Raw genomic sequence first — 21,040 nt, 5'->3', positions numbered from 1 at the left:
ATACAGAGCGACATGTTTATTATCAGTGTATAGATACTCAGTATTATTATACAGAGCGACATGTTTATTATCGGCATATAGATACTCAGTATTATTATAGAGAGTGACATGTTTGTTATCAGCTTATAGATACTCAGTATTATTACACAGAGCGACATGTTTATTATCAGCGTATAGATACTCAGTATTATTATACAGAGCAACATGTTTATTATCAGCATATAGATACTCAGTATTATACAGAGCGACATGTTTATTATCAGCGTATAGATACTCAGTATTATTATACAGAGCAAAATGTTTACTATCAGTGTATAGATACTCAGTATTATTATACAGAGCGACATGTTTATTATCAGTGTATAGATGCTCAGTATTATTATACAGAGCGACATGTTTATTATCGGCATATAGATACTCAGTATTATTATACAGAGCAACATGTTTATTATCAGCATATAGATACTCAGTATTATACAGAGCGACATGTTTATTATCAGCGTATAGATACTCAGTATTATTATACAGAGCGACATGTTTATTATCAGTGTATAGATGCTCAGTATTATTATACAGAGCGACATGTTTATTATCAGCGTATAGATACTCAGAATTATTATACAGAGCGACATGTTTATTATCAGTGTATAGATACTCAGTATTATTATACAGAGCGACATGTTTATTATCAGTGTTTAGATACTCAGCATTATTATACAGAGTGACATGTTTATTATCAGCCTATAGATACTCGGTATCATTATACAGAGCGACATGTTTATTATCAGTGTATAGATACTCTGTATTATTATACAGAGCGACGTGTTTATTATCACTGTATAGATACTCAGTATTATTATACAGAGTGACATGTTTATTATCAGCGTATAGATACTCGGTATCATTATACAGAGCGACATGTTTATTATCAGTGTATAGATACTCCGTATTATTATACAGAGCGACATGTTTATTATCAGCGTATAGATACTCGGAATTATTATACAGAGCGACATGTTTATTATCAGTGTATAGATACTCGGTATCATTATACAGAGCGACATGTTTATTATCAGCGTATAGATACTCAGTATTATTATACAGAGCAACATGTTTATTATCAGTGTATAGATACTCGGTATTATTATACAGAGCGACATGTTTATTATCAGCGTATAGATACTCATGATTATTATACAGAGCGACATGTTTATTATCGGCATATAGATACTCAGTATTATCATAGAGTTACATGTTTATTATCAGCTTATAGATACTCAGTATTATTACACAGAGCGACATGTTTATTATCAGCAAATAGATACTCAGTATTATTATACAGAGCGACATGTTTATTATCAGCGTATAGATACTCAGTATTATTATACAGAGCGGCATGTTTATTATCAGTGTATAGATACTCAGTATTATGATACAGAGCGACATGTTTGTTATCAGCGTATAGATGCTCAGTATTATTATACAGAGCGACATGTTTATTATCAGCGTATAGATACTCAGTATTATACAGAGCGACATGTTTATTATCAATGTATAGACACTCCGTATTATTATACAGAGTGACATGTTTATTATCAGTGTATAGATACTCCTTATTAACCACAGCGGCATGTTTATTATCAGTGTTTAGATACTCAGTATTATTAAACAGAGCGACATGTTTATTATCAGCGTATAGATACTCAGTATTATTATACAGAGTGACATGTTTATTATCAGCTTATAGATACTCAGTATTATTACACAGAGCGACATGTTTATTATCAGCAAATAGATACTCAGTATTATTATACAGAGTGGCATGTTTATTATCAGCGTATAGATACTCGGTATCATTATACAGAGCGACATGTTTATTATCACTGTATAGATACTCCGTATTATTATACAGAGTGACATGTTTATTATCAGCGTATAGATACTCGGTATCATTATACAGAGCGACATGTTTATTATCAGTGTATAGATACTCCGTATTATTATACAGAGCGACATGTTTATTATCAGCGTATAGATACTCGGAATTATTATACAGAGCGACATGTTTATTATCAGTGTATAGATACTCGGTATTATGATACAGAGCGACATGTTTGTTATCAGCGTATAGATGCTCAGTATTATTATACAGAGCGACATGTTTATTATCAGCGTATAGATACTCAGTATTATACAGAGCGACATGTTTATTATCAGTGTATAGACACTCCGTATTATTATACAGAGTGACATGTTTATTATCAGTGTATAGATACTCCTTATTAACCACAGCGGCATGTTTATTATCAGTGTTTAGATACTCAGTATTATTAAACAGAGCGACATGTTTATTATCAGCGTATAGATACTCAGTATTATTATACAGAGTGACATGTTTATTATCAGCTTATAGATACTCAGTATTATTACACAGAGCGACATGTTTATTATCAGCAAATAGATACTCAGTATTATTATACAGAGTGGCATGTTTATTATCAGCGTATAGATACTCGGTATCATTATACAGAGCGACATGTTTATTATCACTGTATAGATACTCCGTATTATTATACAGAGTGACATGTTTATTATCAGCGTATAGATACTCGGTATCATTATACAGAGCGACATGTTTATTATCAGTGTATAGATACTCCGTATTATTATACAGAGCGACATGTTTATTATCAGCGTATAGATACTCGGAATTATTATACAGAGCGACATGTTTATTATCAGTGTATAGATACTCGGTATCATTATACAGAGCGACATGTTTATTATCAGCGTATAGATACTCAGTATTATTATACAGAGCAACATGTTTATTATCAGTGTATAGATACTCGGTATTATTATACAGAGCGACATGTTTATTATCAGCGTATAGGTACTCAGTATTATTATACAGAGCGACATGTTTATTATCGGCATATAGATACTCCGTATTATCATAGAGAGTGACATGTAGCCCCATGTAGCTAGAGCGCAGCTAAGCGGAAAAAGGCCTTGACAGGGGTTAGGAGGCGGGCTTAGGAGGAAGTAAGCAAGGGTTGGAATTATGGGTAAGTAGGATTGGCTATTTAAATGAGCAGCCATTTTAGGTGAGTCATTCTAACTTTCTACCTGGTTGAGTTTGTGTTCACCTCGGTGTGCGCGGACTTTGCTTGGTCGGATCTCTTTTGTCTCCTCTGCAGGGCCAATGGACGACGTGGAGCGTTTGCTGGAGGGGATCAGGTCGTCAGCACGGCATCAGGGTGCGGACTGGCTACGGGCCCAGCTAGGCCCTGCCCTGGCGGAGGCGGCGGATCGGGACGGCGATGGCGGTACACCGGTTCGGGCCCGGAGGCCCCCAAGGAGGCTAAGCCCGGGCGCAGGGCCCGGTGAAGTTATCCCCGGAGGCAGTGGAGTTTCAGTTGCGGCCGGCAGCAGGCCCGGGAGCCGTGTGCGGCCGGAGCCTCGGATGAGCGCTTGGCGGCAGAAGGATATCGTGGACGGGGGCGATGCTGCTTTCGGGTCGGAGGTGACCGGGCGGCCCCCTGGTGGTTCGGGACCCACGGAGGGGAGGTCTAGGAGGGCTTCCCTCCCATCGGAGAGTGATGATGAGGATGAGTCTGGATCCGGGAGACCGCATGGCCGGCCTGGGAGGCAACAGGCAAGTGCAGAGGGCTCCGGCCGGGGCCCTCTTGGCGGGAAGGTCGCTAGGGGGAGCTCTGCCACAGGGGGGGGCAGGAGTAGGCCAGTAGAGGGTCGTAGGGGGGGGAGGGTCCTGGGGCCCCTAAGAGAAAATGTGGTTCAAAAGGGGTGATTTCCAAGGGCGGTGGGGGTTCTCGGGGTGCGGCCGGGTCAGTGAGCGGGTCCCCCAAGGGGGTGGAGGGTAGGTCTGGGCCGACGGGGTCTGGTAAGCATGGGGGGAAAGGTAAAGGGGCAGTGGCGGTGGGTGCGGGGAAGGGGGTTCCGGTGGTAGGTAGGCAGAGGAGTGGGGTAGGCGGGGGATTGGGATCATCTGTAGTGGTTGGGCGGCGCCCGTTAGATCTCTGGGGTCCCGGGATGCTCGGGGGAGGTCGGGTCGGCACTGCTCCCCCTCGGACAGCTCGGCAGGGGAAGGTGCTGCAGCCCCTAGGTATGGTCGGCAGGGGCGGCCTGCTGGTAGAGACGGGAGGAGTCGTAGCCCCAGGGTTTCCCATGTGCCACGTGGTGGTAGAGGTCAGCGGGAGGCTTCGGTGCAGAGCAGGCGCTCCCGGGGTCGTGACGGGAGGGGTATTGATGTCCGTTACACCCTACCCAGGACTTCTTCTCCTTGTTCTAGATCTCGGAGCCGTTCTGCCTCCTCGCAGGCTAGTCACCGGGTGGGCTCCCCGGTCGGCGAGACAGCGGCGGAAGTTCCTCTTCCTGGACGTCGGGCGATCTGCACTGCAGCCCCCACCGTTCCGGTGTCGGGGGGCTTGGCCGGTGAGTCCAGTGGGTCACTACACTCCAGCGCTTTAGTTACCACACTTCAGGCACTACTCCACTCATTGGGGGCGGGGGGTGACACTAGCGGCGTTGGTCAGGTGTGGGCTCCGGGTGCTGTGGCTACGGGCTCTCGGGTCGGGAATTCCACAGGGCCTAGTTCGGCCGGGGACATGGTGGTGCCGCAGGAAGTAGGGGAGGCTGGGAGTGAGCGGCTGAGTTGACTGGGGGTATCCCCGACGCGGCTAGGCAGCACGCGTATGTATCTTTTGCGGGCCCGCTGGGGGTTCACTTGAAACAGGACGTAAAGGATAAGATATGGAAGGGTGAGTTCTGTGAGATCTTCTCCCTCCTCCCATTGGAGGACTTTATTGACCTCAAAGAGGAGGATAAGGATGAGAAAAAGGAGGAGGAGGAAAAGAGGAAGCGGTATCGCAAGATTCCGAAGTCCTTTGGTAATTGGTTGAGGGCCTTTTGCGTGCTGGCTAGCGTGCTCGGCGAGAAATCGCCGGGGTTATGCTCGTCTCTGTTTTGCTATCTGGATGGCATTTGGGAAGCGTACCGGACTTACTGGGGGTTGGCGTGGTGGCGGTATGACGAGCAGTTTAGGCAACGGCTGGCGGCTAATCCAGGTATGCGGTGGGACCAAATGGACCTGCCGCTCTGGATGAAGCTGATGATGGCGCAAAAGGCGCAGCCTTTTCAGAACTCGGCCGGCACAAGGGGGCAGTCCGCCTCGTCGGCCACCTTACAAAAGGGCTTATGTTGGCTCTATAATGAGGGCCAATGCAAATGGGGGGCCACCTGTCGTTTCAAGCACGAGTGCTCCGGCTGCGGGGGCGCTCATGGGCTCAACCGCTGCTTCAAGAAGGGTAAGTCCGGAGGCGCCGGTGCGGCTGTCGCGGCCGGGGGAGGGGGTGCATCCGCTTCCCCGGGGCTTAACCCCAGTGAGGCTAAGCGCGATGGAGCCGTGGCTAAGCCGCTACGGTAACAGGGCGGATGCTGCTGTGCTCCTGGCGGGTTATGCAACAGGGTTTTTTATTCCGTTTCAGGAGCGGGAGGGGGGATCGGGGAGGCTGGGCAACCTGAAGTCTGTGGCTGACTTCCCGGACGTGGTGAGGGAGAAGCTGGGCAAAGAAGTCGGGCTGGGCCGCATGGCGGGCCCGTTCGCAGTGCCTCCGATGGAGGGCCTGCGGATTTCCCCACTTGGGGTAGTTCCCAAGAAGGAACCGGGTAAATTTCGACTCATTCACCATCTCTCATACCCGAAAGGGGAGTCGGTGAATGACGGTATTAGTAAGGACTTGTGCTCGGTGTCGTATGCATCTTTCGACCGGGCGGTCGACCTGGTCAGGCGGGCCGGGCATGGGGCTCTGATGGCTAAAGTGGACATTACATGCGGCGTTTCGGCTGCTGCCGGTCCACCCGGACTGTCATCACCTACTGGGGTGTTTCTTCGAAGGGGACTACTTCGTGAACTTGTGCCTGCCCATGGGTTGTTCCATCTCGTGCTCCTATTTTGAGAAATTTAGCACTTTTCTCGAATGGGCGGTACGGGAGGAGGCAGGGAATCGTTCTATTGTGCATTATTTGGATGATTTTCTGTGTGTGGGGCCGGCTGATTCCTTGGAATGCCTGCGCCTGCTGCGGACGGTTGAGTGGGTGCCGGGCCACTTTGGGGTGCCGCTGGCGGCGGATAAGACTGAGGACCCGACCACGTGTCTGAGTTTCCTGGGACTGGAGATTGACTCTGGGCTGGGCGAATGTCGGCTGCCCCGGGATAAGCTGGACAGGCTTCGAGGGGCAGTGGCTGCTGTGGCTGGGGAGCGCAAGGTTACCTTGCGGCAGCTACAGTCTTTGATCGGGCTGCTTAATTTTGCGTGTCGGGTTATTCCGATGGGGAGGGTCTTCAGTTGCAGTTTGTCGGCTGCTACCGCGGGGGTTCGGTCCCCGCACCATTTCATCCGGGTGTCGGCGGCCATGAGAGCGGACTTGGGCATCTGGGATGCCTTCTTGCGGGATTTTAATGGGACAGTGTTGTTCCGGCAGGAGGGCCAGTCGTCGGGCGAGCTGGAGCTTTTCACGGATGCATTGGGCAGTGTGGGCTTTGGGGCATATTTTGGTGGCTGCTGGTGTGCGGAGAGGTGGCCGGAAGCTTGGGGTTCGAGCCCTCTTATGCGCAACTTGGCTTTCCTTGAGTTGTTCCCGTTGGTCGTTGCGATGGCACTGTGGGGCGACGGGCTGCGTGATTGGAAAGTGGTCTTTTTCTCGGACAACATGGCAGTGGTTCACGCGGTGAATCGTCAGTCTGCGGCCTCGAAGCCGGTGGTTAAGCTGCTTAGACGACTTGTGTTGCTGTGTATGTCTCGGAATGTTGTTTTTCGCGCGCGCCATGTTCCCGGCTATTTGAATGAGGTGGCTGATGCTCTGTCTCGTTTTCAGTGGTCCCGATTCTGGCTGGCGGCGCCGGGGGCATCAAAGGAAGGACAGGCTTGCCCGGACGAGATTTGGCAGCTGGGAGCATCCTGCTTGGAGGACTTGTGAAGGCTTCTCTGGCACCGGCCACTTGGGCCTCATACAGTAAGGTTTGGGGCTTGTGGGAGCGGTTGCTGGACGGGTTGGCCTTAGACGGCGGGGATGCCCTACGGGATGCTTTCCTGTGGTACACCTGTCAGTTGCTGGCGAAAGGGCCGTCCCCTGCTGTGGTGGACAGGTCCATGGCGGCGATGGCGTTTTGGTTTAAATGGCATGGGAAGGAGGACTTTACCAAGACCTTCGTCATCAGGCAAGCCCTAAAGGGTTATCGCAGGGGTCGCAGGTCGCCAGATGCCAGGCGTCCGGTGTCGGTTAAACTATTGGGGGATTTGGTGGGTCTATTGCCTGAGGTCTGTTTCGATGGGTTCGAGGCTTCGCTGTTCAAGGTGGCGTTTCTTTTGGCGTTTTTTGGGGCATTCCGAATAGGGGAATTGGTGAGTGCTAATAAGATGGTGCAGGGGGGTCTGCAATTTTCGGGGGTTCGTGTTTTGGATAGGAAGGTGGTGGTGCACCTTGGCAGCTCCAAAACGGACGTCCGCGGCGTGGGCCGGGACGTGACGCTGTGGGCCTTGCCAGGCTCGGCTTTGTGCCCGTTAGCTGCTACGGCGGAGTACCTGGCGCGGAGGCCAGCGATAGGGGGTTCCTTGTTGGTACATGCTGACGGATCGTCCCTTTCTCGGTTCCAGTTCACGAAAGTTTTTCGGTTGGGCCTGGGTAAGTTGGGGCTTCGGGCGGAACGATTTGGAACGCACTCGTTCCGTATTGGGGCGGCCACCAAGGCAGCACGTTTGGGATTGGGGGACGAGGTGGTGAAACGGATAGGGAGGTGGGAATCGGTAAGATTCCATTCCTATGTCCGGTTGGGTTTATTGGAGTGATGGACTTGGGGGACTGTATTTAAAAAAAAAAAAAAAAAGGGGTTAGCTGAATAAAATGGAATGGAACGTTGCGATGTTTTGGGCTGGGGTAGGGGGCTCTGTTAGACTTCCCTCACCATTTGTTTTCTCCTCCCCAGGGCGTGTGGCATGGATCGTGGGCCATTCGTTTGTCTTCTGGGCCGAGAGGAGGGCCGCAGCTCGAGCACAAGGCCAGCAGCTGGGTTTTCCGGAAGGCCAGTTGGCAGTTCGTTGGTTTGGATATCGGGGATTTTGCTGGGGGGAGGTTTGTGGTGCACTGTTTAGGATGCTGGCGGCGGGGTATGCGCCGGACTTGCTGGTCCTACATGTGGGGGGTAATGACCTGGGCCTTACGCCGCAACGCCGGCTGGTGAAGTGGATGAAGCAGGACATTAACAAGTTGAGAGGCCTGCTTCCGGGGGTCATGTTAGTTTGGTCGGAAATTGTCCCGCGGCGCCGGTGGCGGCACGCACGGGATCCGGTGGCTATGGATAGGTGCCGAAAGAAAGTGAATAGCTTGATGGCAAGCTTTGTCCGGAAGGTAGGGGGTGTGGTGGTGAGGCACCTTGAGCTGGAGGAAGGGTTGCCAGGTTACTACCGCTCGGATGGTGTTCACCTCTCGGATATGGGTTTGGACCTGCTCAACTTGGGTTGGCAGGATGGTATACGGATGGCACTGTTTCTTCGGGGTGGCGGAGCTCAGACAGCTTAAGGGGTCAAGGTCTGAGCTTGTGGCGGGACGGGGAGCTGAAGGAGAGGAAATAGGCTCCCCTGGATGAACGTGAGGTGGAATAAACAAATTGTGGTCATCGGTGGTTGAGAGGTTTCGAGTCCTGGAGGTGGCTCAGAACCTGGTGGGGCAGGGGTATCCGGGTATACCCCTGCCGTGGTTAATGGATGGTTGGCACTTTGGAATAATGTTGGTGTATGTTATAAATATGTATATGTGTTATTATATGGGGGTCATTGCCTTTTGTATGGTAGCCGAAGGAACAGGATGTGAGGGGGCGGAGTATGGGGGGCAATGACCCATGTTTATCTGTTAATTTATTATAGTTATTATTATTATTATTATTATTATTATTATTATTATTATTAATATTATTATTATTATTATTGGTTAATAAAGCTGTGGACAAATTTCCCCATATTCCTTAGTGTCTGTGTGTTATTGGGTTAGGATATGGGTGAGGTTTGTCCTGGATTCCGACTGCCCAAGATGGCGACTATACACCTGTCATGTAGCCCCATGTAGCTAGAGCGCAGCTAAGCGGAAAAAGGCTTATGTTTATTATCAGTGTATAGATACTCAGTATTATTATACAGAGCGACATGTTTATTATCAGTGTATAGATACTCAGTATTATTGTTATGGTACTTTTTAGCAATAAACAAAGATGTTTAAATGTCTATCTGTTCCTGTCCAAATTAAAGAAAATTGAATTGCGTATATACGCTGAAGTAATTCAGACTGACACACGGAGTTCAGGTTAAAATAACTTCGAGGAAATTTATTGGCAAGTGTAGCAAGAGCGGGCTCGCAGGCCCTTTTAAGAGGCATTTTGCGTCATCATTGATTATCAAGATATCAGTAAATAAACATCATTAATTGGATTAATTGTTAAGTGTCTGGGTTAGTGTCCACCTATCAATATAATTAATTGGCTCAAAAACTAAGTGGTTAGCTAAGTGTCCACCCACCGAGAGGTGGTATTGTTCTGGACACGGGTGGGGACAGAGGGCTCAAGCGCCATCTTCCCTAGCATGAGGTTTACTCGGTGGAAAGGGGGGCTTGAGCGTCATTTTACACAGTCAGTGATGTCAGGTCTTGTGGTCAGGTGCAAGGTCTCTTATGAATAGAACATTTCATTAGTACAGTGTTCTCATGGCCTTCAAATTATACTATGTTGCGAGTTAGGGGAAATTCAGCAGTTTCTTGGTTAGTCATGTCTTTATAGAAAATACAGTCTTTGTTCTTTGTATTAAATGTGCTGGGAAATTCTGTCATGTAATGTAGTTTTAAAATGGAGAAGTCAGGTAATGAGGACAAAATGGAGGATTTGTCACAGTGTGAGGTTAAAATGGAGTTAGTACAATAATTCAATACAAGTTCAATAAAGATTTTTAATAATTCTACATCAGTCCCCCCTATGAAATGTTAGATTCTAAGAGATATACTTTATTTGTTAATACCAGAAGACATGTTAGCCCAAAGGCACAGAAACCCCGTGGCCGCTAGCTAGGTGTTAATGCAAAGTGCAAGTCTGTCCCTAATTCTGACCCTAATGGGCTAACTCATCGTCAGTATGGCTCTCGAACACTTCACTCCCATGGGTGGCCCATGGTGGCTTGCCCACCACTTCTCCACACGGGGCCTTTACCATTCACTGACAGATGCTGTCCCTAAGCTGGTCCCTTCCTAGAACTCTCGCACTTTATCAACAAAAGGGATAGTTTGCAGCGGTAAACAGGGTGAGTTGAGATCTTGGAAATCTTGGTCATCAACTTCAAGATGTGTGAAAGTGGGTGCCGCTTGGTCAACAGTCTTCATGAGGGATTTTCTCAGACAAGGGAAGACACAACAAAAGAGAAGAGCAAAGATAAAAAGAAAAATTAGAATCGCCATACCAATATGCATTAAAGCCTTTTGCCATCCTGTCATCCAACCAAACCATCTGATACCAGCCCAGCAGCGGTGGTTCGTGGAGTCTGCAGTAGTTATGGTGTCTACAATGCTGATGGTCCTTTGGTGAGTGCTAGGAGCATCCTTTTCTACGGTCCAACTTCCAGCCAGCCTGGAGGTAACCGTAACAGTTCCTATCCGAACAAAGTGGCGAATTGCGTTCTAAAACAAACGAACATACTGTTCTCATTCGGTTAGAACGCAATTCGCCAGTTTCGTCTAAAATGACAGGAGGCATCGCGAGATCACAGAGGAAAGGCAAGAATTATGGGAAAATTGCTCTGACCAGCGGAAATGAAGCACACTTTGCTCCTCCGCTCGTCAAAGCTGGTCAAGCGGAGGAAACCTACATAAGGCAAAGAGTCCCTACTTTGTCTTATGATTTTAAAGAAAACTAAAGAAGACCGGAAGAAAAGAAGAACAGATCCTGAGAGAGGGGGAGAAGAGGAAGAGATTGAGGAAAGGTAAGTTTGGCATGACAGTGCCGCTTTAATCAATGACTGTTTAATGTTAGTAAAGGTTGTTAGCTTTAATATTCATAACTTTTGTAACCAGTATATATATACAGCATATTTACTCCAATCTAATGTGGACCTTTATTTGAAAATAAAGTTTCCAAAATTCGGGTCAGAATTTGAAATTTTCCAGCAAATTTCATTTCGGTAAAATCACACAGGCGAATTCACAGAGACAAATTTCATTCCAGCGAATTCACAGAGGCAAATTTTGTTACAGAAACAGGACTAAAGAAAAAAATGTCTTAACATATAACACTAAAACTTAAATAACATCAATGTTACTATGGTATGTGGCAATAAACATTTTGTTGATAGTAGTATCTTCTTGTATAAATGTGCATTACATTCACCAGCAAAAACATTTTTCAGCTTTCAGCTTCCAGGTTTCAAAAATTGAGGTGTGCATTAGATTTGAGTAAATATGGTAAATTTCATGTGGGCATCCTGCATGTTAATTTCCCCTGCTGATCACGGCATACCTCTCAATAAACAAACTCTGTAAGGTGGTGTGGTCTTTTCATCCAGCCCAGTTATCACTAACAGAACAAAACAGGGGCATACAGGATTCATGACTGAAATATTGTACCATCATTTTGTCCTACATAGTCATATTTCTTATCTTTCATAAAAATATTGTCAGTTTTTCTAAGTATGGTAAACAATAAATAATTTATAGACAGATTTCCTTTAACTCCCAGTACATTTCCACCGACCGGTCAAACCGGGTATCTACTACAGTTTCAATAGCACAACCTTCTAGTATAAGTGGTAGAGGCTTGGATTGATATAAAAATAGTAGTACATACTTGGCACAACCTTCCAGTGGCAGAGGTAGGTGGGTAACAGTGTGCTGCATGTATTTAGAATGTATGTGATATACACAGTATCTGTAATTTGTTCCTCTAGCATAAATGCAGATACGTGTGGCTTTATGGACTAAATCTCATTTTGCAAAGCAAATTAAAGAAAAAAGGAGTATACACAATTTTTCTAGTGAATGGGTTAATGAACACATACTTGATTTCTTCGCAATCACTGACACCTGATGGTCATATTTCTTAAATATTATGCAAATATTGTATGTTTTTCTAAGTATAGCAATTTCCTTTAACTCCCAGTATATTTCTTTCAGGTGTATTTGTCAAGAGAGATGACAAGAACAGAAATACATGAAGCAAGGCTATGAAGAAATCTATTAATAACAGAACCAAGTCTAATTTTGAAAAATCAAGTATTTTGTCAGATTCCTGTATGTTCTCAAAGGAGATGGTAAACATAAACCCCAAACCTTTATCGTCTTCTGAATGTGAGAAATCTTTTGTCACAAATGCAGAGCTCGTCTGTCATCAGAGCACTCACACAGGAGAGAAACTGTCCTCATGTTCTGAATGTGGAAAAGGTTTTGGGCAACATTCAAATCTTCTTAGACATCAGAGAACTCACACAGGAGAGAAACCGTTCTCATGTTCTGAATGTGGAAAATGTTTTGGGTGGCAATCTCAACTTGTCCGTCATCAGAGAACACACACAGGAGAGAAACCATTCTCGTGTTCTGAATGTGGAAAATGTTTTGTCAATAAAGCAGATCTTGTTATTCATCAGAGAACTCACACAGGAGAGAAACCGTTCACATGTTCTGAATGTGGAAAATGTTTTGGGCGACAATCACATCTTGTCCGTCATCAGAGAACACACACAGGAGAGAAACCGTTCTCATGTTCTGAATGTGGAAATTGTTTTGGGCAATATTCACATCTTGTCAGTCATCAGAGAACACACACAGGAGAGAAACCGTTCACATGTTCTGAATGTGGAAAATGTTTTGGGCGACAATCACGACTTGTCATTCATCAGAGAACTCACACAGGAGAGAAACCGTTCACATGTTCTGAATGTGGAAAATGTTTTGTCACAAAGGCAGAGCTCGTCTGTCATCAGAGAACTCAAACAGGAGAGAAATCGTTCTCATGTTCTGAATGTGGAAAATGTTTTGGGCGACAATCACATCTTGTCCGTCATCAGAGAACTCACACAGGAGAGAAACCGTTCTCATGTTCTGAATGTGGAAAATGTTTTGGGCGACAATCACAGCTTGTCCGTCATCAGAGAACACACACAGGAGAGAAACCGTTCTCATGTTCTGAATGTGGAAAATGTTTTGGGCGACAATCACATCTTGTCAGTCATCAGAGAACACACACAGGAGAGAAACCGTTCTCATGTTCTGAATGTGGAAAATGTTTTGGGCGACAATCACATCTTGTCTGTCATCAGAGAACACACACAGGAGAGAAACCGTTCTCATGTTCTGAATGTGGAAAATGTTTTAGTAGAAATGCAGAGCTTGTCCGTCATCAGAGAACACACGCAGGAGAGAAACCGTTCTCATGTTCTGAATGTGGAAAATGTTTTAGTAGAAATGCAGAGCTTGTCCGTCATCAGAGAACTCACACAGGAGAGAAACCGTTTTCGTGTTCTGAATGTAAAAAATGTTTTAGTACAAATGCAGAGCTTGTCCGTCATCAGAGAACTCACACAGGAGAGAAACCGTTCTCATGTTCTGAATGTACATTTTTTTTTCGCACAAATGCAAAGCTCGTCAGTCATCAGAGAACTCACACAGGAGAGAAGCCTTCCTTATGTAGTAAATGTGGGAAATGTTTTGCCAGTAAATCAGAGCTTGTCAGTCATCAAAGAACTCACACAGGTGAGGTGATTTTATAATGCATCTATGGATTAAAATAAGAATAAAATATCTTGCATTGTGATTTTATTTTTATCATGCTCATACAATAAATAGTAACTTTGATAGTAGCAGTCAATCTACATATAATGCATTGGTATTGTGGCACCCCCATGCTATCGTCGGTATGTGCCTAACCTGCATTGCTAACTCTGCTTCACTTGGTTGCAATCTCACCGGCAACCCCGTATACAACTCAGAATACATTGTGGTTGTATGTTCTGGCTGTTACAGGGTATATTAAATAGCATGTTCCACTGGTAATACACTTCAATGAATAAGGTTGTTTCGCCTGACCTAAATTTGCATGATTCCAACCAAGACCTCAGCAAACAGACAAGACACATGATTCTTGATGGCAACTTGTAGGATCACTATTTCTGAGCTCCAGCTTTTATTAAAAAACTACAGCACACACATGAAATGTATTTACAAATTATTCATACCAATAAAAATATGAACTGGGATAGGAGGCCAGAGATCTTTTGTTCACATAGATTGATGAAGGCCCGCTGTTATTATAACCTTTGACCCGGCCAGACTCCCATGTGTATTAAGAAGGGCCTCTTTCTGAATGTATTAATTTTAACATATATATGTGTAAATTATATGTGTAATTTATATTTTACCCTCAAGTATAACCATTTTTTACAAATACACAAGTCCTGCGCTCAAACTCCCATTACTCTTGGGTGGCAGCAACGACCATAGTACACATCAGCCCTACTACATACAGTAAAAAACAAAGAAAACAAGTTAACCATTTTTATAATGTATGGCTTTAATCATAGATTGGATAGAATGGTTATTAAGCTACAACCCTTTTTACACATTTTTGAAAGAATAAATAACATTATCCTTATGTGTACTCCTCCTAATTAACTGATTTCTTAGACATATAAAATATTTTTGCAGATAGATATTCACCACCAATGCGTAACATCAAAAATGAATATTAACTTGAAGTGCATACATATTGCCTGTGTTGGTAAAGATATGTGCAAAGACTTTGTTTTTTTCGGATGTCGTGTACGTTTGAATAAATGTAAATCTTAAGGCTGCAAGACAAACGGATTCAATTATTGGAACTCTGATGTGACAAACAAACATCTCAGGATTAGCTAATTTCCTACATTTAATGGTGGAGAAAGCATATGCAATATTTAAGTCTAAATTATTACTGGCTGAATATCTAAAAATATGTTGCTGCTTGATTACAAGAAGATAACTGTAGAAAAAGTCAAACTGTTCCCTGCAACGTTAACAAAAACAGAAAAAAACCTCTTTCCAGAGATAATGAGTGATACTCTATAGTGCCTAAACGAGAAGTAGCTCAACACATAAGGTGGAATACTTGGCAGCTGCTTCTAAGTGCTGCTACAAAGTGTATTTGGAGATATTCTGGAGAGTTTTACAGAAGCTTTAACTGTCAAAGATTTTGCTAAGAGTTTTCTTTTTTACTGTTACAGGTACAATTCATCTGTAGGAAAAGGTTACAATTTGATTAGTTAAATACTTGCTATTGATTGCTAATTAATTAGCTATTGTTTGCACATTAGCATAGGCCTACCCAGGTGTTAAACATTCCTAGTGGGTGGTACCTTTAGGAGTGTATATAAGTGTTGTAGATATTAGCTTGGCTAATAGAGCTTGGCAGCTGTTTCAAAGTGTATTTGGAGATATTCTGGAGATAAATTGGAGGTAGTCTGAGGTACACAGAAGTTTAAAGAAAAAAAGGTAATAAGGTAAGATTTGTTTGATTTAAACTCCTCATCTCATTAAAATGGCAGACTTAGTTCAGTGTAATAGTTGTTGTGCATTTGTTTATCGTTCCATTTTTTGGAGGTTTGGTTGTTGTCTAATCTGTAGACAGTTCTCTATATTGCAGCAGGAGATTGCATTTTTTTAAATTCTTTATTTTTCTTGTGCATAGATTGACATTAAGCGTGAAGAGTCACAAGAGCATCAGCAAGCTTGAACATAACATTACAGATCGTGACAGATTAGTTGGCACATTTGTATTTTTTTTACATGAAAATATCAAACGAGTAGGCATCAATTAAGCGCATATTTTTTTAGGAGTAATAAACAAGCAGTCACGTTATGTCAGCTAGTGGGATGACAGTTAACACATTTTAGATATATTGAGTATATATATTGACCATAACGCTGTCAAGGAATAAGTCTCGTAACATGCTAAACTATAAGTATTAATTTTGTAGCTCAGTGACCGCTGGGTGTCATTTGTGAGGTTACGGCAGATATTACATTGGTGGTATATTAATGTGACCCTCTTAAGCTAGAAATTAAACAATTAAACAACTTCCATATTTGGGTCATCCTGGCTTGTTAACTAAGAGGCAAAACAAAACAGTCTAACAATGGGACATACGGTTCATTATAGTATACCGGCAGGGGCACCAGCTGGCATGCTGGAACAACTGGACTGGCATATAAACATTCAGGCTGCTGTAAAAGCATAACAAGTGTTCTTTAGGTACCAGTATGGGAGGATTGAAAAGGCATGGTACCGGAGACAAAGTCCTGGACCACACTCTTCCTTAGCCGATTCCCTGTGTGGGTTGAGTAAAGTCCCTGTGCTGTAACTTCTGTGGCAGGCTTGTTGGGACTCCCGCGTGGATAAGTCTGATCGCAAAGCGGTGGTTGCCGAAACCTGGTGTGCAGACTTTGCGATGGCTGGACCTGAGTAGGTTGCTATTACTGGGAAACCGGATTCCTTCTTTCAGTGTATGGGGTCGCCCCCAGCCACCAGTGCCTGCTTGTACCTGCCTCCCGCCAGCGGACAAGTAGTGAAGTTCCCCATTCTGGTCCGGGCCTCTGGTCTTTCGTTGTGCTTGTGTTCGTTGTTGCCTGGAGCGCCCCAACCTAGAGAGCAGCTTGTGGGCGATGATTCGCCTTCCTCCGTGGAGTCTCCTGGGGAGGCGGGAATGAGTTGGCTTGGCGGAGGTTATGTGTGGTCGAGCTGCTGCAGCACGCTTTGGTGAGTGGAGATGGGGCCTATGGCGGGGTGGGCATGCCGCCATGTTGAGTTGCGACCCGGCGTCGGATCGATGGGATGGCACCTTGCTCCCAACCTCAAGTGCAGCTGGTGAGTTACGAAGGGCGGCTCTGTGTTCCAGGCGCTGCCAGAACTCCCGGCATACACGGTCAAACCACAACTCGAAGCAGGCTTACCATGTCTGAGGCTCCGATTCCTCCTGAGACTGTGGATGTTGTGGCTTGGCGGCCATCTTGTGTTCGGCCTGCCTGTTTTGTTACGGTAGGACACCAGTATAGGAGGTATGCAAGCTTACCCAGCAGGGACCGGGATAACCCCCACCGGTCCAGGGGCGGGATGTGGGGTGCCAGCAGGGTCGTTGCTCTTAGAGGTTCCCAGGTTGGAAGATCGGCCATCTCTCCCGGCTCCTAGGCCCCCGTCTGCTCTAGGCCGCATGTATACGATGTGGGATAACTTGATATAAAATCACAAAGCGGGTTTCATGAGTTCCCACTCGATTCAGCGACGGACCACAGTTGTGTAGAGCCCCAAATTTCAAGTTTTTGGCGGTTATGGCTGATTTTAAGCTGTTTTGTGCCAGATCTCTCTGTAGACACGTCTGCTCGGTTCAGCAGTCAGGCCCCCAGGAGATTGCATTTTTGAAGATTTGTAAATTATTTTTCGGAGATTTGTAAATTATCTGGTAAATAAACAATCTCAGGCTGGAACTGCTGCAAAGCCACTGCTGCAAGGAAGTCCTAGGAATGGCAGATGGATTACTGTAGGATCTGGTAGACTTAGAGATGTGGAAAAAAAGCATACTGCACAGTCTGTGTCTTTACATAAGACAGGTTCCTGAAGTAAAGGAAGGGTTTTGTGTTCTTGTCAATGATATACGGCAGGTTGCTTCCACACTGTCATTCTCTGAAGTTCTGCCTGTATATAACACTCAGAACGACAGGCTTTAACTTGTCACTTTAACTTGTGGCTTGGTGAATGGTGAAGGGAGCAAGGATTTGGCTTTGTTTCTCATGGTAGCTCTATTTGGAATAGAAATTAACTGTACAAAAAAGATGGTTTGCATCTTTCTCAAAAGGGAACAAATGTTCTCAGTGAGCAGTTCAGAGGTTTTGCTAAGAAGTATTTAAACTAGGAAGGGGGGACAAAAGGGTGATAAAACATCAATCCAATTGCCCCCCAAAAACAGAAAGTAACTGTAAAAAGTGTGTTAAAAAATGATACGCTTAGAGTTATGTCTACAAATGCTCGCAGTTTAGGGAATAAGATCCATGAACTTGTGGCAATAATGGCAACTGATAGTGTAGATTTAGTCACTGTTACTGAGACATGGTATAATGAGAAAAATGACTGGGACATAGCAATACCAGGGTACTCTTTATATAGAAAAGACAGAGAATGCAAGAGAGAGGGAGGGGTGGTCCTGTATGTGAAGGATAGCATCAAATCTAGCCTAATAAAAGTTAATGAGGCGAACATAGAGTCCGTTTGGGTTACGTTAGAATTTGGTAATCACACAGTAACTCGTGTAGGTGTGATTTATAGGCCCCTAGGGCAAATAGAAGAGTTAGATAATCTACTAGTTGAGGAAATAGCTAAAATGACAATGAAGGGGGAAGTTATCATCTGTAACGGTAATTACCCCAACTAGCAGGATGTTCGGTCCGCCCCCTATTCTTTATCATTGAGTAAACTTTGACCCTGTACCTCACAGTCAGCAGACACATTCCAGCCAATCAGCAGCACACCCTCCCTAGCAGACCCTCCCACCTACTGGACAGCATCCATTTTAGATTCATTCTCAAGCTGCATGCTCAGTGAGAGGAGGGAAAGTGTAGCTGCTGTTTATTTGATAGGGAAATGGATAGCTAGGTTAGTGTATACAGTGTCCACTACAGTCCTGAAGGACTCATCTGATCTCTGCTGTAAGGAGACAGCACCCCAAAAAAGCCCTTTTTAGGGCTAGAACATCAGTCTGCTTTTTTTTTTTTTTTTTTCTGTGTGATGTAATTGCAGTTGCCTGCCTGCCAGCTTCTGTGTCAGGCTCACAGTGGATACTGTAACAAAGAGAAATAGAATTTGGGGTGGAACTACAACTGTTTTTAAAACACCTAAATCAAAATGACAGAGGTATAGTTTTAACTTCAGAGTTTAGTAAGGAAGAAATTCATTTTTTAGACCTAAATATTTTTATTAAAGACGGGCAATTAAACACTAAAACCTTTTTTAAAAAGGTGTGCACTAACACAGTTATTGACCAAAGAAGTTGTCACCACGCACCTTGGCTTGAAAGTGCCCCTAAAAGTCAATTTATAAGACTTAAAAGAAATTGCACACTCAATGATGATTTTAATGAACAGAGTAACATTTTAAAAAACACATTTTTAGAGAAACACTATCCAGAAGATAAACTTAACACTATTATCACTAAAGTAAAATCCAATGACAGAAACAGCCTCTTAAAATATAAAAATAAAGAAACTCAAAATACTACCTCATTTTTGCCCATCATCTTTGACTATAATAACAAAAACAGAGACATAAAAAAACAATCAAAAAACATTGGCACATTTTATTAGAAGACCCTGTTCTTAATAAAATTATTACCGAAAAACCTTATTTAAATTATTTTTTTCGTGCTGCCCCATATCTGCCAAGTGACCCTATGTAGGGGGAACAGTCCCTATTCTGCTCTGTGTCAGTGTGTACCAGGGATCCTTAGGATAGGTGTCAATCCATATCTGCCAAGTGACCCTATGTAGGGGGAACAGGCCCTATTCTGCTCTGTGTCAGTGTGTATCAGGGTCTCTGAGGACAGGTGTCAATCCATATGTCAAGGTGTCAATATGTCATATGTCAGGTGTCAATCCATATCCATTGTGATTTAGGAATGTTAGGTGATTTATGCCCTTTATGGATTAAGACCAGACTTCAACAGGCATCAACTGTGTAATTTTCCATGGGAGTTTTGCCATGGATCCCCCTCCGGCATGCCACAGTCCAGGTGTTAGTCCCCTTGAAACAACTTTTCCATCACTATTGTGGCCAGAAAGAGTCCCTGTGGGTTTTAAAATTCGCCTGCCCATTGAAGTCTATGGCGGTTCGCCGGTTCGCGAACATTTGCGGAAGTTCGCGTTCGCCATTCGCGAACTGAAAATTTCGTGTTTGTGACATCACTAGTCAGAAACAAAGCCAAGGTCAAGTACGAAGAAACACAACTGAACACAACAAGCGCTAAAGGGAACTGAAACAGAAACCACGATGGGGCAGGGAGTTAAGGGAGAGGTAATTATAAATACCCTCACCTTTTTCTTGATTGGCTCCTGTCATATCCACGCCCCCAAAATGTGAGAGTATGGGGAATATGGGATGACAGGGGCCAATGGGAGACCGTTTTACTTTTTTTTTACGTTATGTTTGTCACTTTTCTTATTTATACCATAAAAATGTTCTCTTAATCTCTCGTGTAGTTTGCGTATGGTGCGGCCTATATACTGCATTCCGCATACACATTAATTTCAAAGCGTTCTCCTGTAGCAAAACTTTTAAAACTAGTAGTGGTTCTTTTTTGATATTTACAAGTACTGCAGTTACGCATTTAAAAAAAAAAACATTAGGTTTCTTTGCTAGAAAATCTTTGTTTGAACTTTCAATTTTTAGGTCCATTTTTGGAAGGACACGTGGAGCTAGGATCGTCTTAAGGCTATCAGTTTTTTTATACACAATCCTCGGTTTCTTTGGCAATATTTTTTGCAAATATGTGTCATGCAGTAAAATCGGCCAGTGCTTCCTAAACGCTTTCTCGACTTTATTTGCCTTATTACTATATTTTGTTATAAAGGCTACGTTATATGCACTTGTATCTAGATTTGCCTTCATCTGTTTTTTCTGAAGGATTTCTTCCCTTTTAGTACCCTCGACTTCTTGTAGACTTTTGATGAGTAACTTTTCTGGATAGTTTCTATTTATGAATCTTTTATTCAAAACTTTGACCTGACTGTTAAAGTCCACCTTATTTGTACAGTTTTTAAATAGCCTCATCTGTTGACTTTTAGGGATATTTTTTAGCCGTCATACAGGATTATGACAACTAGAGAATTCTATATGGCTGTTACAGTCTGTAGGCTTGAAGAAGGTTTTACTACATATCAAGTTTTTTTCATTAAATAGAGTTAGGTCCAAAAAATTAATTTG

The 21,040-nt window shown here is 44.1% G+C and overlaps 2 protein-coding genes across 2 annotated transcripts in view; one reads left to right on the top strand and one right to left on the bottom strand.

Moving 5' to 3' along the window:
- Nucleotides 1-21,040, bottom strand: part of LOC134569295 (uncharacterized) — a 732,490-nt gene that overhangs the window by 563,236 nt on the left and 148,214 nt on the right. The gene's annotated exons all lie outside the window — the stretch shown is intronic.
- LOC134568624 (zinc finger protein 850-like) overlaps nt 12,405-21,040 on the top strand; it is a gene marked incomplete at its 5' end in the record, with an annotated part of 47,013 nt that continues 38,377 nt past the window's right edge. Inside the window, 2 exons of the mRNA XM_063427272.1 lie at nt 12,405-13,808; nt 16,449-16,537. Coding sequence (XP_063283342.1) covers nt 12,405-13,808; nt 16,449-16,537 — 1,493 coding nt within the window. The remainder of the gene's footprint in view (nt 13,809-16,448; nt 16,538-21,040) is intronic.

Source organism: Pelobates fuscus, chromosome 7, assembly GCF_036172605.1.
Source record: "Pelobates fuscus isolate aPelFus1 chromosome 7, aPelFus1.pri, whole genome shotgun sequence".
Classification (NCBI taxonomy): domain Eukaryota; kingdom Metazoa; phylum Chordata; class Amphibia; order Anura; family Pelobatidae; genus Pelobates; species Pelobates fuscus.
Note: the sequence above shows the minus strand (reverse complement) of the source record. Positions and strands in the feature narration are given on the sequence as shown.